A 17857-nucleotide genomic window follows, 5' to 3' on the forward strand; every position below is an offset into this window, starting at 1 on the left:
ACTGGATTGCAGCCTGAGTCTTGGTTACTACGTTCGTGCGTTCATATCCAGGAATCAGGAAAATGAAATTCTGGATAAAGTGAAAAGGTGACTGGAGAGGAAGGAAGAGCAAAGTATGTGAAGGGCAAAGACATAAACATCGGTGCTGTTCCCTTCGTGTTACTAGACAAGGACCTTCTATTGATTTCTCCAGGCGTGCTTGCACTTCCTTCCTTCAGTGACTAATGATACGCCCTTTGGGTTATGATGACACTGCATTTCATAGGCCTGCAGGTCGAATACCTGATGTATTCTCTGCCTGGCTCCTACTTTAAGTCATTGTCCTGCTTCAAGCCAGGCCCTTCTCAAACGTGAGGCAAATAAGAAAGGGAGATAATTTATGTCATGCATTCCAAGATGGGGAATAAAATGCAACTCTTCAAGTAGGTTCAAACATCCCTGGATATTGTCCGAAGCCTCATTTCCAGTCTGCAGCATAGCATCGAGCCTGGTGTCTTTAATGTTTTTCTCACAACAGTTTCCAGAACTCTGTTTCCTTCTGCAGGAGCCCCAAAGTGCATATGTGTTAGGCACACATTTCCTCGCCCACCTCTGCGTTGGAACACAGATTTGTTTTAACTTTGATTAACAATCCTCCACAAAAATTTAAAGAAAGAAGTGACTGATTCTTCTCTCACTTTCAGTAAATTAGGAATAATTCCCCTCTCCCTCCCACCCCTAGGCCACGGAGTTAACATAAATAATGTAAAACTGGTGAAGGTGACAGAAGAGTTAGGCTAAAAATGAAGAAACCTACTGCCTTCAACATGGAGAATATGGGGCGCAAATTATATCTTGGCCTATATAATTGCCAGGCAAAATGTGGGACAAGAACTCTTGGGGGCTCCCAGTCACTGGCAATATGAAGCATTCGTTATAAGTAGCCCATAATAGCTGCTCTGGCCAACCTCCTTCTCATGTTCAAGAAGTAAAAACAGCAGGAGATTTTCAAAAGCGTGAAGAAGAAGTAAGCATCCGACTTTCACTTACTTTTAACAAAAGTTGGTCCTATCTCAACCCTGTGTGCCTTTGAACATATCAACCTATATTTCACCAGCAAATTCACTTTTGCATAATGAACAAAGTTTCCCCAGTAATCACCTGCAAGACCAGTAACACCACCAGTGAGATTCAAAACAGTGTAATGTAACCTTGAAATTATTGATTTGACAAAAAGTGTTTTTCCTTCATATCCAACATCGTTTCTACCATCTGGGAAGAGTGATATTTTTATGAAGTCAGAGATCCCATCATTTAACATGCAATATTTAGGAGGCTGAACCGGGTGGCTAAATAGCTCATATTTGTAAAAAAATGTAGCTGTGAGGCTTTTTTCTTGAGTGTCTGATGATGTAAATGGGAACTACTGGTTCAGACTGAATTTACAGCACCGAGTTTGAATTTCCAGCCCCTCAAGAGACTACTGTGACTTAAGAAAACCTTAGAGGGCATAGAAATGCATTCCTAAAAGTCTAAAAAAACCACTGATATTAAGAAGCCCCCAGACTTCTTTCCCCAATTTCCTATTCTTACAGAACACTTAGTACTGAAAACAGTTTAAATGAGAGCAGACACTCTGTCCCTGTCTTACTTTCATTTGGTGCTGAATCCCCCCCCCCCCCCCCCCCCCCCCCCCCCGAGGAGATAACTATTTTTAGCTGTAGTCTGGGGAGCTGCCTTTGGTTCAATGGCAGGCTACAAACATTTCTTTCTTGGGCTGCATAGTAGTTATGCTGCAATTTTGCCAGGTGTTGATGGGAGAAGCTGATATTTAAAGATTTATCATGTTTAATTGTTGTTCTAGTCACTACTTAAGGTGGTGCATGTTCCTTCTCCTTTTCCCCATCTGCCGAAAACACATTGACCAAAGGACTGTTGGGTAAAAAAGACTGCAAACTAGGCATCAGGGTCCCACTTGTCAGCCTTGGCAGTGTTAAGAAGTATCTGTTTGGCTGGGCACCACAAATTTTGGTCTCAGGGCAGGTGGACTAACATGGATGGGGACAGAAAGGGAGCAGGGGAACTTTCCAGACACTATTCTGGATGCTGAACAGGAGATTACAGAGGCTGTTAAAGCAGAGCACCTGCCCATGTCAAACTCCGGTTGCATCCCAGGCACCGCTGGAATGAGCAAAGTTATTCCAAGTGGTGAGGAGTCATGGCCAGGCACTGTAGGCAATTGCCCAGGCTGTGTCCCCTCCTGCCAGGAAAGCCACATATTGCACTCTGGCTGGCAACAGCCAGATCAGGAGCTAGTGCTGCCGCTTCCAGGAAGGGGAAGGTGCCTGATGCCGAAAGTCTCAGGAGACAAGAAAATTTATAAACAGAAAAGGGCTTGTGTGTGTGTGTGTGTGTGTGTGCCTCCATGCAGCCAAATCTGATGAGAAAGCTATATTTCTTGAAATCTAATGAAAAAAGATGGGTAGGCAAAGACAGTATTCACACCAGTAATATGTGATCCTACCAAAACACTCTGACAGAGGCCAATAAAATGAAGACACACAAATCTGAAGGCAATTTCTTAATCCTGTTCCTGCAATTGTTTTTTTGGGGTTTTTTGTTGTTTTTTGGTTTTTTTTTTTTTCTGTTTTGTTCATTCTCCTTTTGCTGCCACCATTAGGAGGTGCTGGATGGATGCTTTAGAAGTGGTATTCCAGTGCAGAAATACATTGCGCCAGCTGATAGAGAAATACACTCACGCACAGGGAATTCCTGAGCCTACTGTTAGTTATAGAAATATTATTCAAGAGCCAAAATTATGTGATCCTTCTTGGAACAAAAAGACCATGAAAATCAGCAAGAATTTTCCTCCATTGAGTATCTGGAAATCTATGCCATCTCTTAATATCCAACAGACTTCTCGAGTATCTGGTGTGATTTTTTAAGTGAAACATATGATAGAAATGGAAAGCTTAATCAAGTTTTCTCAGCTTACTAATTATTCATTCTTTGTGTTTTAATTTCCGTGCTCTGCCTGACAATTGAATGTGGCAGAGACGTAAATCTGGGAGGTTTGTGTTGTTTTCCACTAGCTCTTAAAACACCTTTTTCTATATACACACGCAGATTAAAATAAGAAAGAAAAAGGATGTCAGCCATACGATAGCAATGAGGAATGGCTGGACAGAGGATAGGACTCTTCAAATTGAGTGTGTTTACTATCCCACGATTGATGAATTACCAGGGATTTTAATTGTAAAGCTCTGGCCGCTATTGCCACATTTCACAGGCTAGGATCAGCAGCTATTTCATCTATCTGTAATTTTATTTCTTTACCAAGTGCCGGATCATGAGAAACAATAACTGTCAGCAGTGTAAATTCCCACAGGACTTTGAAGATTTACTCTGACTAACTACAGATCCATCCAATATCTCTCAGGATCAGTCTCTACCTGTCCCAGCCTGAGATGTAATGTTGCTGTAGACTGTAACTGTTTACAGAAGTGGGAGCCTTCAATAGATCAGTGTATGAAATCATTCCTATTCCTCCACAGTAGTTTGTAAAGTTTCCAAAGAGCTTTCCAGGCTTTCTGGATGAAAACCACCACATAAATGCAAGATGCCATTATTATTTATTGTTTCAGTTTGACAGAAAGATGGAGGGTTTCATTTCAACTTTATATTTCCATCTCCTCTCCACTTTGCCTTTGTTTCATAACTTTCTGACATGCAGAATTTTCCTTTGTATTCCTTCCAAGCTGTTGAGGCAGAGAGGTTGGAAATGCTGCAGCTACAAATAAATGTTAAATTAGAGCAATTTTTAATTATTATTTGTGTTTTCATCACATAGGAGATTGTACTAAAGATCCCAAGCTTCAGTGTCCTGTATGTGAGACTAGCTGGTTCGGCATTTCCCCAAAAGTAGCAAGAAATCCATTTGTGTCCAATTCGGAAAGGCCTTTGCAAACAGCGAAGCTTCTTTCACAGCCCTGCATTCCTGCTTACCTTGGCCCTTAGAAATGCTATTTTATATTGCTTTGAAACATGTTTCTTTGCTATATTTTGTAGCAGTTAATTTTCTTTTCACACAGCTGTAATGAGAGGGAAATAATGGGAAACAACTTGCAGGAAGCTACCTGCTGTTAATTTGAGTGCCACGGATTTTAGCTACAGTTTGTATATATCTGAAAGGTGAGATATCCACCTCATTAATTCCTGTTACCCCTCTCCCAAATAAGTTTTTTTTCCTTTAATCCATCACATTGTATTGTGTGGTGGGAAACCCGTCTGGATAATTATGTTATGCAATATTATTTCTTTTTTAATATTTAATTTCGTAAGTTCTAGTGAGGGAGATGTTAGTTGCTTCTACCCTGAGCAACTTTGTTTACCATAAGAAAAAACTGCTGTTCATGTATGGCTATTCTGCTTGAGCCAGTCGGAGTTTTAATTCACAGTCATTTTAAAGAACCATTAGAAGAATGGTGGAGAGACTCAGTTTTCATCTCATTACCAGCTTTATTCAATCTAAAATCCCTCTGAGAGAGAGAGAGAGACTCCCTTATCTCTGAGTTGTGCAAACACAATGCTGCACACTGATACAAGATCTGTTGTGAACCGTGTGGAAAAAGTGGTAGTGAGCGGAATGCTAAGTACGCGAACCCAGCAGGTACAACAGGGCTGAAGATGATGGTTGAAGTCTATGTCTGTGTCCCAGATACTGAAGGAGAAGACAACTGCTTCTGCATAGAATTGAGAAGAGCATACCAGTAGTTTGATGGATAACTGCATTAATATAACTAATATCTTTAACACAGAAAAAAAAATGAAAAAAGGGGTGTGCTGTCTAACATGTTATAGAGCCATGTAATCTCCCAAATGCTGAACTACTGATGTAGATTTTTCTCGTTGTTTTAGTCATAATTGCTCCAGTGTCAAATGAGATTGTAATGAGAAGTAAAGTTGTTAGAGCAAGTTCACTGTTTTGGAACTTCCGTGAGATGGTGTCAAATAACAAGTTTTTCTCCCCATGTTTTTCCCACTTTTGCATCTGCCTCTTCATTTCCTGGTTTGGAGACTGACTCAGAAAAGAAGACATTAAGCATTAAAATTAGCTGAAAAATAAAGGGTGGAGATGTGAAAAATGTCAAGGACTTTGCATTCTATTTTTCATGAGCTTTCAAACTTTTCCAACATTTCTTAATAGTCTTGTTTAATACTAGTTGTTACAACTACTTTTAGAAGACATTTTGGAAGACGAGGCCTCGATATTACAAGCAAGAAGCCTAACGACTGAGGGCACAGACCAACTGAAAAATGATTCCAGATGTTCCAGATCCCTCTGATAAGGCAGGACCTGGTGTTTCATCAGGTTTTTTCTACCAACTGACAACAATATAGAGGCCAAGATTATGTAAGTGGTGGGCTAAACTTTTATGTGCATAATTGCAGGGATGAGAGTATTTTAGACCCATTTTGCAGCACATTGGTGTGCCAGTGTTTACACAGCATGTGCCTGGTTTGGGCTGTAAGGCCACTTTCCCTTCAAGCTTACACCGAGGTTGTTTCAACTGATGACCATTCATAGTTATTATACTTGTAAATCACAGCCCATACTCATCCTTGCAGATCAAAAAGGACTGGTCCACAGGAGATTACTCGTACCACCTGTCTTCTGTTCTTCTATGATCTACTCTATGGTCTGCAAAGTGCATTTAATGTTAGAATTGGCCTTTTCTGCCAAGGTATTACAGTTTCGCTTGACTACACCATGAGCCAGATAAGAGCTTCTGAGCTCTTGCACGGAGCAATGAGAAGTCTAACTCTTGCTTAGTTTTGAATACTTAAATGAAACACCTGAGTTCGGAGACCTGGCTGTAAGACAGAGGGACAGTGACAGGGAGGAAACCAGCTCTGAAGATCATTGTGGGAATTTCATTCATTTTCTGGATGTGTTTATCTCCCTCCATTAGCCCAGAGGACCCAGGGCTAGCAGATCCCCATGCACTCCAGCTCCCTGCTGCAGGTTACATTAAATGAATCCAGACCTCAGAACAGAAGTTTCAAGAAAGGACAAAAATAATTTAAAATAAAAAACATATACTAAGGCAGCAAAGAAATAAAGGGGGGTCGGGGGTGGGGGGAAAGAGTTATTTATCTCAGTATCTCTAGGATAAGAAGTGCAGCTGGCCGAGTGTTTCCATCCTCCAACTGCTCCCTCTGCTGCCTGCAAGACAGTTAGAGGGGAGCCAGGAAAGATGCGTGGTCCCTGTATGGCTGCCCAGGTGGGCTCTGCATCCCTCTTCCTCGCTCTGCTCTCAACATTAGAGATTCCGACAGTTACTAGATAAAGTTAAAGACTCATGTAGTGATCTTCACACTAATTGGACTGTAATGTATAGCCTCGGTCAAGCAAATCTCTCCCAGCACTCCTCTCCACAGACGGCAATCAAGCCATTTACAGAAGATGCATCGGCTGCTGGGACCCTGGAGTAACCTTAAACTGCGCTGGCCTTTTAGCAGAAAACACAATTAATTTTGATACTGAAGGGCAATTAGAACTGGGGTTAAAATAAAAAATCTTCTGAACAGAGAATGTCAAAGACTGGGAAGGAAACTATTTCCCTTGTACACAGTGTGTTGAAGGTCTGTAAGCACAGCAACTGTCAGCTCACGTTAATTCAGATCGCTTTGTAAATCCCCTGTTTCAACAGAAGAAATGTAAATTCAGATTAATGTGCAAACCCCTTTAATTCTGATTGCCTTTTTCTTTAGGTCTTTGCTGCCAGAATGAGCGCAGCTTCTTGTTCTTTCTGAGGAAACCTGCTTTACATCCCAGAATGTAGTGAAATGACCAAGTGCAATTTTTTTTGTTCTGTTTCATTTCCAAAAGAAAATGGTCTCTCAGCTGACACTCTGCAGATCACAACTCAGAGCAAATCATGTCAGCAACTCTGTAACTTCTAACAGCTTCTTTATAGCAGCGCAGAAGATGTTCACAGTAATACATGTCTACATGCACCTACATTCTCTGACATATAAGCAAAGCAGCCAAAATTTTGGCCTCACCTGTGCAAACTGCTTAGGTCTATGTCACTCTTCATAACTCAAGCACATGCATCAGATTTGTTGCTTGTGGGGTTTTTCATATTTTTCCCTGCAGAGCAATCAAGTGAGCACTCAGCTCAAGTCCTGGAGTGTCATTGGCACAACTCAAGCACCAGAAAAGTCCTGCGAGCACAGAAAGGTTGGCTATATTCACAGTGAAAATTTTTATTGCTCATTTTCTTTAAGGATTAAAGATAAAAAAATGAATACTCAGGAATCATATATGAAATCTTGATCAAGCAACATTTAATGGGCAAATATTTCAGTGGGATCAGCCGATAATTGTTAGTGAAGATATTTTGGGGGACAAACATTGAGTGAAAATGGTTGTTTTCTCAAACTGTACATGAATATTTGTCAGTGACACCTTAAGAAAATCTAGACAGCTTCAACTCAAGTAATCAGGAAAAAAAAACAAACAAAACACCAAACTTACCACCAATGTGTGAGAAAGCAATGAGAGGAGTTTTAAGGGGAGTTTTACCCCAAGATGGTACCCAGGAGGAAAGGTCAGCACAACTCTTGTATCTAACTCTCCAGAGTCTATTCCACCATGGCCAGTGACTCCCAGATTCTGACCTTTCCTGATGTAGGGCCCTTTTGTGAAAGCAAACCTAACCCTGCCAGTCTTGGAAAATGGGATTTAGCTGGCTCTCCAGGAGAGAAATGTATAAAGGAATGTCCAGGATAGCAGAGAGGGAGCTGTAAAGATGTTGCAGGCTTGTCCACAGATGAATTCACAGAAAATTGGGGCTGGGTGAGTGCTGTCCTCCTCCCTACGCTGCCAGTGACATCGCTACAGGCCCTGTCAGCAGATGAGACAATTTCAGTTGAAACAAGAGAAGAAGAGACGTTAGCTAGGGGCTTGCCTTCACAAATGTCTTCCTGTTTTGGTCCAGGACTGCTCATACCCCTGAGCCCTTTCCTGGGCTTGGTAGAGGACCTTCTTTTCTCCCTGACCTGCAGAGAGCTAACAGATGTCTGAGGCAAGGGGGTTCACCGTGACAGTCTTGGTGGGGTTTATTGCATTTTGGTTCAATTCATGCTGCTGTCAGTGGGTAACAGCCAGAGTCTGTTTATATGTGAATTAGCTTTTTAAGAGTTTGTCAGAGAGCCCAAAGCTCATGTCAGGTGTTTTCATGCAGCTTGAACAAATCTCAGTCTTTAATACCAAGGGAATGTTTTCAGGTATGCAGGCACATAGTGGCTGGGAAAGAGATGGGGGAGGGTGAGAAGGAGTCTTTATGTAGCTAGAAAAAATCAAGATGCTATTTCCCTCGATGCTATTGAAATGACTCATTTTTCTTTGTCTTTCCAGGTTCTCTTTTTCCATTTACAGGGCTCTCCAATCTGCAGTGAACTGTTTTTGCATCTGAGACTCAGGCAGCCATCCCACAAGCTGTACTTGGGAAACCACTAGCTGATGTTAGATTTACACAGTGGGCAGTTTTTATATATGTTTTTCTTAAAAGCAGCATCCTAGGGGAATCTTTCCATAGCAAAAATGGCACAAGAACCACTAGTGGCCAATAGAGCATCTGAGGAGTTCACAGGGTTAAATCTATTATTTTCAGGGATTGATTAAATCTCTGTTTTGTCAACCTGTTTAAGTTTCAGGGCTCCATTCCCACCAGGTACGACAAAGGGTAAGGAGCCCAGAGTAAACTCATTTGGGCCTTTTAAGTACAGCATGATTCATACTTGTGTGCAGCCTCTGTCATGGCTCGTGCACAGCCCACTGCCAGAATCCATGTCACCCTCTTAATCTTGTGCCAGAAGGGGCAGGTGGACAAGATAACTTAATAGCTCTTATTCGTTTGGAATTTCTCTGGTTATGGGGTAGGTCACCTTGTTCAGTGAGAGAGGGAAAGCATTTAAATCTTCAGCCCAAACTCAAGCTCCAATGTAAGCAAGTTTCACAGGGTCTAAACTTATATTTCTTCTCTTGTTATCTTGCAATTTCTTGAGGCATCCTTTTACATAAGAGTGATGCAAGGGCTCCAACAATAATGAAAACGGTAATAATTCACCATGTTCATACAACTGACATGAAAGTGAAAACTTTTACCAAGTGACCTGAGCGAGGGACAGGACCAGGTTCAGTCTCTGCAAAGCACGTGGCTGTATTTTGGAACCAGTCTTAACAGAGTTTCCCATGTCCACACAGATGAGGGGTAGGATTGCAAAGCACATCCCATCCAGCCCTGCAGTGTACTGATGTGCCAACCTGCATCAAACTGTGCAGTCAAGTTGCTCCTTTGTTGAGTTCATCCAGGTTGCAGTGATGTCTGACAATTGGCAAGGATAAGATCTTCCTGGGTACAGTATTTCATTTTCTAGAAGAACATGGAATTAGAAATGTGAGACTGGATGAGACAGAAAACAAGCATCTGCATTTGAACATAGCTAACATCAAACCCTATAAAAAGGTATCAACAAATTCTCTAACCAGCTGAATCTGAGGCCCTGCCATACTTCTGCCCTGCAGTTTTATACCCTGGAGCACGTGAGCATCCAAAAGACTATTTAGATGTTGTGTTGTTTTTTTTTTCCACAAACCTTCCTGTGGTGATACCTAGCTGTTCTAGTTGCTTGTACAGACATCATCCTGTAGTTACATGCCAAAATAGACAAAAAAAATGCAAAACACTCCCAGATTTTTGAAGCTCTAACTGAATCAATTTAGCTTGAAAAAAATTATAATCGTAAAAATATTGCCCCATAGGCATTTTTCACACACACAAAAATCACCATGTAGTTCTTTGCTGCAAAAAATTCAGAATTGTCACTTTTGCACAAACTTCATTAATAAACAATATTTCTGTCACAACTTTCATCCAAAGAAGGAAAATCACCTAAAAACTCTATTTAATTAACCTTTACAGCCCCCTTGTGAGCTTGGCATTATTATCTCCATTTCACAAATGGGCATATTGAAACACAATGAATTTAAGTGACTTCCTTACAAGTAAGACTACATAGCAGGTCAATGGCAGAGCTTGGAATAGATCCTAAATCTCTTGGGCCCCGGTCCCATGTTTTGAGTGCTACAAACCTTCTCTTCTTAAAATGGGTGAAGATTCAGATCATTATTTTTTATTTTATTGAACCTAAGCTGCTCACAACTGGGATAAAACTCTGAAAAGCATCTAAAAAAATGCTGTGCAATTTGAGCATCTAAAAGAGCGTCTAAGAAGGAGAAACAAGCTCTTTCATTTTGTTTAAGGGCTGTACACAAATGTCTCTGGTGGAAAATAAGGAGTCTTTAAGAATGATGTGTGACTTCTAGTGATGGAGCCTGGGTTAGCGAGGGTATTTATTTTTCCCTTCATTAAGAAACAACTTATCATTCCAGTAAAGGAGCTGTTAATGAGTTTGTTCACACTCGCTGAGAAATGACTGCAGGATACTCCTCAGAGAACTTACTCTGAATGCATACATAAACCAGCCGCAGCTCTAGGTACAACCAACAACCTGCAGAGAGGAAGGGCTTTTGGGGTTTTGCCTTTCCGTCTCTTTGCTTCTTTGCTTTTCCACCCCCTCTGGTTCAGTTCAACAGATCTGGGAGGAAACCGGCAGATTTGGATCACGCAGGTTGGGGTGTACATTCCTGAAATGCCAGTGGACTTGCGCAAGGGGCACAGTGTCAGCACGAAACTGCCGGTCGGGCGGCTGATGAGGAGCAGGGAAAGAGGATGTTCTCTGTTTCCAACCCACCCACGAAGCTAAGTTCTGCTGCCCAAATCATCAGAAGACGGAGATGCAGACTTCTCCATTGCACCCTGTGTTGTGGCCCCTCATCCGTGGCACGGGGTGGCTGCCCTCAGCAGCTGAAGCGCACCCGTCTCCACCCATGAGAAGGCCACTCAGGTCATGTCCTAACAGCACGTGTGGGGAAACATCCACCCTCTGACAGAGCAGGAGGGTGGCAGAGATGTTTTCTTCTGCATGTGCTTTCAGCGCAGACTCAGGCTGCTGGCTTGTGGCCAGTGCAGTCCTGTACTGGGCAAAGTTTGGGATTCCCCAGTGCTAGAAAACATTCTCCTGGCACCGTTTCAGACACTTACCCTTTTGACGTTACGGTTTTTGAATGTGGGTTAGCACATAATTAGACTGCGCAACGCTAAAGAGAATCACTGAGCAAACAAGGCAGCTTGCCCACCCTTTGGGAAGTTCAGAGATGATCCTCAGATTACTCCTCATGGCTTCAGACTGTTTCCAACAACACTGGATGTCTGTGTCTGGGCTATATATATGAGTGTATATATATAATATCTCCTCACCATCCACCTATTGTCCTCCCGTTCTTTTTGTCAGCTGTTTTGAGAAGTATTTCCGATTCAACGGCATGAATAATTGTTGGTGTTTCTTGTTTGTTTGAAAAAATATGGATAACAAATGGCAGCATTTGCTCTTCAGACTCCAATCCTACCCCGAGAAGACCCACCCTGACCTCCAAACTGAAATCAGTAACTTCACTCCTCTTCATTTCCTCATCCTGTGCCTAAAGCCAGGGGAAGCGGGTTGCAACCTTTTGCACATAATCTGACACACGGCACGCAGGGCCGGAAGGCAGAAAATCATTTCAACAAAAGGCCGGAGCTCTGGGTTAGGTAAATTCAGGAAGGAGAGGGATAGGAAACGGCAGTAATGTCGCCAATAGACTAAGAGGATCCTGGCACCAGACGGGGTGTGAAATATGAGGTTGTCCCTAATAAGGACTGAGTAAAAAAGTTCAGCTCACTTTGAAAAGTATGACACCAAAGGCATTTACAGAAACAGCTTTGGGGAGAAGGTAGGGAGACATTTTTTCTTCAGGGAAAGTAACCTCAAAAAACCCCCATCTTGTTTAATATCCAAAGGTAGGACAGCCAAGCAGGATGACCAGAGGACTCACCTTGTCACATACTTGATCCTAGGATGAGTTGCCCTACCTGCACCTCACCCTCTCAGCCTCTCAGGCCCTATGGCCACCTTGCTTAGCCCCAGATATATATTTAGCACACAGCTGTATGTACACGTGATGAGGTCTCACTAGAGTGTCTCATACTGACCAGATATATATCCATGTAACCACTGTTGCCTGCCACTGGAAGATCTCAAAGTTAACACACTTCTCCTTCAAACACCTTGTGAGGTACCGAAATGCTGCTCTCCCCCACATTACGAGAGCCACAAGAAGCCCATGGTCAGGAGGGAAGCCTCTGAGGAGCCAGAGCGCTGCTGGCCAGGTCCTGCAGTCCCTGTGCCATGCAACCCACAGGCACTGAGCAGAAGGAAGAAAGAAAAACTCTGGAGACATGGGAAAGGGCAGTCATCAGAAATGTCTCCCAGCTGCCTGTGAACAAACCCCTCGATCTGACCAGCCACTCACACCAGTAAGGTCTGCAGAAGGGGCCAGTGGCTTGCAGCTGAGCCAGCCTCTCCTGTCGTTCCTCCTGACGCTTCTTTCAGTTCGAGCTGGAAATAGCACAACAATATCCTTTACTAATGACTTTGGCAGCTCCTTGACTGAATCAGGAAGTTCAGAGGTAGACTGAAAGGAAGAAAAAAAAACCCCAAAACAACAACAAAACCGGGATCCAGACATCTTGCTGGGTTTTTTTCCAAGGCTTTAAAAATTACTTGATATGAGGTTGGTTTCTTTTCCCAGTAAAGGGTTAAAGTTCTCGCTTGCACAGAAGTAGGTGGATGTACTATTAAAGGCAATGACAGTTTTGTTATTAGCACCAATGAAAACAGGATCCAGCTTTTCATCACCCATCAAACTCCCAATAATCCCACAGATCCTGAGAGAATATAGGTTACTTCTGACTGTTACATGTTTTCCTACGTTGTCCTTGGACCCCATCTGCATCTTTTACCTGAATTAAAATGAACACTCCTTTCTTTATCCTCCCCCTGACTTCATTCCCACTGACCCTCTATTCAGCTGATCTCATTTAAGACTGAGCGTATTTTATTTCCCTTACGACTTTGTCTTCTGCAAGAAACTCCCAGTCTTTCCACCTCATGCCACATGTGACATTCTGTCCCCATCAAAAATCAGATCATTCCTTCAAAATAAGAACTGGCACCAGGTCAAAGTCCTGAAGATGAAAGGAAGGGTTAAGTTTACTTTCAATATTGGAGGAGGGTTCGGAAATAAATGTCGAGGTTAAAAAGTCCAGATGGTAATTCAACTGTATCCCTGCTATAAACATGATTTGATTTATGGGAACCACTAATGGTATCTCAGTTTAGATCTGGATGGCTTTGCTTTCTCTCATCTGTAGCTTGAAATTCATCAGATTTTTTTTTCACTCCCACCATGAATCTTTCACTACAAAGAGATACTCCTATCAAGAATTTGGGAGTTCTTTAAAACCCTGCAATTGATAAACGTTAACAATCCTAATCCATGCAAATTACTGCCTGATGCCTTTATTTATAATACCAGGCGGATGTGCTTATTCAAAGCAGTCTAAAAGAGCTTTGACAAGTTCAGTCTTACAGAACTGTATCTCCTATTGCTGTTTTCCCTCTCCTGTCCTTTGAGGATCAAATTGAATCAGTTTTCACTTTTTTTCTGACGTTGCGATTATTAGGTTTCTCAGTTTTGTCAGAAAAATCCATCAGAAATGTTTATCTCATGGGGCAAATAGCAATGGAACAGCATGTTTATCACTTCGAGGGCCATAATCTACAGGCAGCAATGGCCCCAATCCGGTTTGTTTTAAAACACAGAGACTGAAAAAGAAAAATGCCCATGTCTGAAATGTGTGATGGAGATGTGCAGAACTGCATTAGCCCTGACACCCATTTCTTTATGTCTCTATATTTCGGCTGTCAGTCATTACACATATGTTGCCTGAAGTTCTTACAGTTTACTACTTCTAGCCTCAAGAAAACAAAACAGTTGGCCTCAACTGTTAACGCCTGAAGAAAGGTAGCATTTCATGGTGGATTTCACACAAATCTGTGCCCCCAAAGTAGTTACGCTGAACTGCAGGCTCCTTTGGGAAGTCAAAGTCAGATTTAGGAAGTGGTGAGAGGAGTGCTTTTGAAACACTCATCATAGATGTTCTCTGTATGACCACATTTAGGCTTATGTCTGGGTATGCAGTCTATATTTAAGACACCTAAGTTGTAGATAAATGTCCATTTTTAGAGCTATCCAAACAAACAGAATAATAAGTAGATTAATGTTTACAAGACAGATTTTTCCCCCTTTATGCTCACCACGGAGAAATAACAGAGTACAGCAAAACAGTGAAAAATGAAGTGCTTTAGGAATACCCCAGCCTCATTTGTTGGGTCAATGCATAACAAAAGAGTAACCAGGTATTCAGGATCTGAGTTTTACAAGGATTTATAGATGCATTGATTGGCTTTTAATTGCTTGTGTCTCCAAAGACCTTCAATACACTTCCACCAAACCATCAACATTTCCTATAAACTCCTCAGGCTCTGAGAATATGGGAGTAAAAGAGAGAAAATAAACCATACAGGACAGACAGCAACAAATTCCCCTATTGTGTCCCATACAGGTACTAAATTCATGTGGTGTCTACAAGGGATAGTAGAAGAAAAAAGAATAGTGTAGGAAAAGGTAGGCAAGGCAAGGAAAGGAAAAGAATAGGAATAGATCAAGGACACACATTTCAGCCAAGTTATTCTTACAGAAACCTCTCCTTTACAGGTTGGAGAGAAACCAATACATAAACGGGAGTTTTCAGGCAATCCAAGCATGCTGCTTTTCAAGACCTGTAGTCAAATTCATATGGTGGTTCCCTGTAGAAGTCTGCTCTTGTCTCCAGCTGTGGCACTGATTTGCTGTGTGGTATTGAGTAAATCATCCAGTTTCATTATAGAGTTGGTCTGCACACAACCTCCCGCCAAAATAATAAAAGGTGAGAAGTCAAAATCAATTTCATTAAGCCGGTACAAGTCAATATTTGGATGCACTATGCTGGGAATGGAAGTGCCTTAAAGCTAGCACCTGAAGTGTAGTTTTAAATGGACAAAATAAAAGTCATCAAAATAAGAAAATTGATTTTGGGAAGTTAAATCAATGTGTGCGCCTGGTACAATTTACACACCTGGTTAAAATTTTGTAAGATATATGCTTACAATCACTAAGTATTGCTATTATTACATGAACGTTGCAAAAAACACTGGCTTTTGACTGAAGGTAAGTGCTAAGGTGTCTCGTCTAAGATTAACACAAGGGCCCTGTCTGCACTCAAAACTGTTCTGGTTTCATTTATTTGGTGCACAGCTCCATGTAGCTCTGTGTAGCACTCTTGTTTTAGTGTAGCTGGAAACTATTCTTCATTGACTTATACTGAACTGGAATAAGCCTGCTTGAACATGCCTTAGGACATTCATTGTGCTTTTGTACTGGTAGATCTAAACTGGTATCAAATTAACACTTTCATTTAAATCAGTGCAACTCTGTGTGTGATCACCAACGGAACCAATTCAGTGTGTGGTTTTTTTAAATGAGCATTTCAAATCTCTCCGGCTGCGATCAGAAGCATCTAAAGAAGCCATTATGATCAGTTCTGTCCATATCACCTATATTTTCCATGATACGTGCAGAGTATTTGCAGAAATAAATGGGAAGATGTTTTTCCCATATGTGCATGAACTCTGAACTCCAAGAGTTCAAGTGGGTTCAGTTGTTCTCCTCAAACTGTCATTCTAGTCCTAATTAGTACATGGTGCCGTGAGCAATTTAAATGGAATATATTAATAGAGGAGAATTCAGAGGAGGAAAAAAGACGCCCTCCCCCATACCCCTGCCTGCAAAAACTCTTAAATAAACAGGGGATTTCTTAAGGGTGCCTCACACCCTTCCCACCTCCCTCTTTCCCTTAACAATAAAGATTGAGGGTGGGAGACGGAGAAGGTCCGGATGCTGTCTGCCAGGGAGGGTTTCCCACAGGAGGAGATAGCTGTAGACTCCCACTGCTTCCAAGGAGCTGTGGGGGATGGGGGGATGCTGAAACTGAGCCATGATGGTTCAGGGAAGTGCTGTTTTATTTAAACCCTCAAATGGCTTGACATGCCCCTGGTACTTTCACTGCCTAATTATAAATGAAAGGAAAACGGCAAGAGAATCCCCTCCTGTTGACCATCTCCCACTTAACAAGGCAGCACATGTCGCAGTCTCTACCTTTTTAGCTCTGTCCTTGCTTTTATCCTTCTGCAATTTAATCCTAACTCAATTATATTATTACAGCGTGTCACTTTGAGTCACTTTCTCCCTTATTGGCATATGGCTCTTTTCAGTTTCACTGCTAATTCTTTTCCAGTGGACTTGTTTAAAACGTACTCATTTTCTGCTTAGACTCTGTGTTATTCACACATCACATTTCTGCAATGCGTGGCTAACTTCCTGGGGAGGAGAAGGGGAGCCGAGGATCTTCGCTCTCTGCATACATTTGCTCGAGTTTCCATACCGAATTGTCAAAACACAAACTAGATGGCAGGAAAGGTGAGCATCATGCCCCGTCTGTCAGAAATGTGGATAGGAGGCTGCCCTCCGCTGGGTCTATTCCAAAGCCCTGGGCTGGAGTGATGAGAAGAACTGGTGAATACTGAAAACTGTTTTCTATCAATATCTCTTGGTTTTTTCCCCTTCTCTTTTTTTTTTTTTTTTTTTTTTTTTTTTCTTTTTAACTTTCAAATGCATTCACTGAGGCATCTTGTGCCTTCTTTGACTTTCTTCCCTGTGTCAGCCAGTGCAGAGTCTCTTCCTAGCAAAATGGTCCTGCAGGTTCTGGTTTCCTGGGGAATATTCCGATTGCCCATCCATTTAAGTTGTCTTCAGTTTTGGATATGAGCTACTTGACTGATGACTAATCAAATGGATCACAGAAGTCAATACTAGGGGCATTTGTGTGTAAAGAAAGAAAAAAAAAAAGATAATTCTGTGACATTTCACAGGCAGGAAAGGAGGACTTTTTTGAAAATATATACAATTTTCTCTACTCTCAAGTAGTAAGAGAAGATGGTAGCAGCTGAGGCAACCACAATGCTGCCAAGTCCCAAACTTTGCTTTTCTAAAAAAAAAAAATAAATCTCTTTTTGGTTTTCCTAAAAGCTTGTTTCTTGTTTACACTTGGGAATGTGCTGTAATAGCTTCCTTTGGTATAAAATACTCCCATTTCCCTTCCACTCGTATGCACACTCTTATTCTGGATTGCCTTTTACCGACTGAGTTTGTAGATGGAATAAGCTAACTAAGGGGAAAGCTTGCTGGTAAACATCCAAATAGATAAGCCCAGAGAGGAATTTCCTGGTTTTGGAAAAAAAAAAAAAAAGGGGGGGGGGGAGAGAAAAAAATATTACAGCTTGGCCTCCCATCTTCCAAAACCTTGCTTACATATAGGCAAAGAAACACAAGTAACTAGCCAGGACAAAAGTCTGCAAAATCTCCTCACTGCAGAGGCAAAGACAAAATTAAGTCAGTTTGTCCAGAGACAGATACTCTCAAATAAGAAGAGCAAAACCTTCTGTTTCAAGGTGACCTACAGTTTGCCCAACATCTTTCTTGACTTCAGTAACTTCACTGAGGGAAGAGGCTACATCCCTTATTTTTCCACTTGTCTACACGTAGCTCTGGAAATGAGTGACTTGAATTCAAAGGTCAAGATCTGTTTTCACAGCCAAAATACATATCTCTACACTGACTTCTGCAGTTAGATATCTTGCACTCTTCAATGTTAAGATAAGGACCAGGTAGTCTGTTTACAAATTCACGTTGTTGTAGTGGAGTGGCTAG

The 17857-nt window shown here is 41.8% G+C and overlaps 1 protein-coding gene across 3 annotated transcripts in view; it reads left to right on the top strand.

The window, feature by feature from the left end:
- LOC308067893 (uncharacterized protein) overlaps positions 1 to 17857 on the top strand; it is an 85265-nt gene that overhangs the window by 18901 nt on the left and 48507 nt on the right. For all 3 annotated transcript variants that reach the window (XR_013929779.1, XR_013929780.1, XM_080397502.1), the window contains one exon: positions 1 to 17857. This exon is cut by the window's right edge and continues 48507 nt beyond it. Coding sequence is in view for 1 of the 3 variants with exons in the window: in XM_080397502.1 (XP_080253628.1) it covers positions 1 to 91 (91 nt within the window). In the remaining 2 variants the exon portion in view is untranslated.

The sequence above is a fragment of the Falco punctatus genome (assembly GCF_963210335.1).
Source record: "Falco punctatus genome assembly, chromosome: 7".
Classification (NCBI taxonomy): domain Eukaryota; kingdom Metazoa; phylum Chordata; class Aves; order Falconiformes; family Falconidae; genus Falco; species Falco punctatus.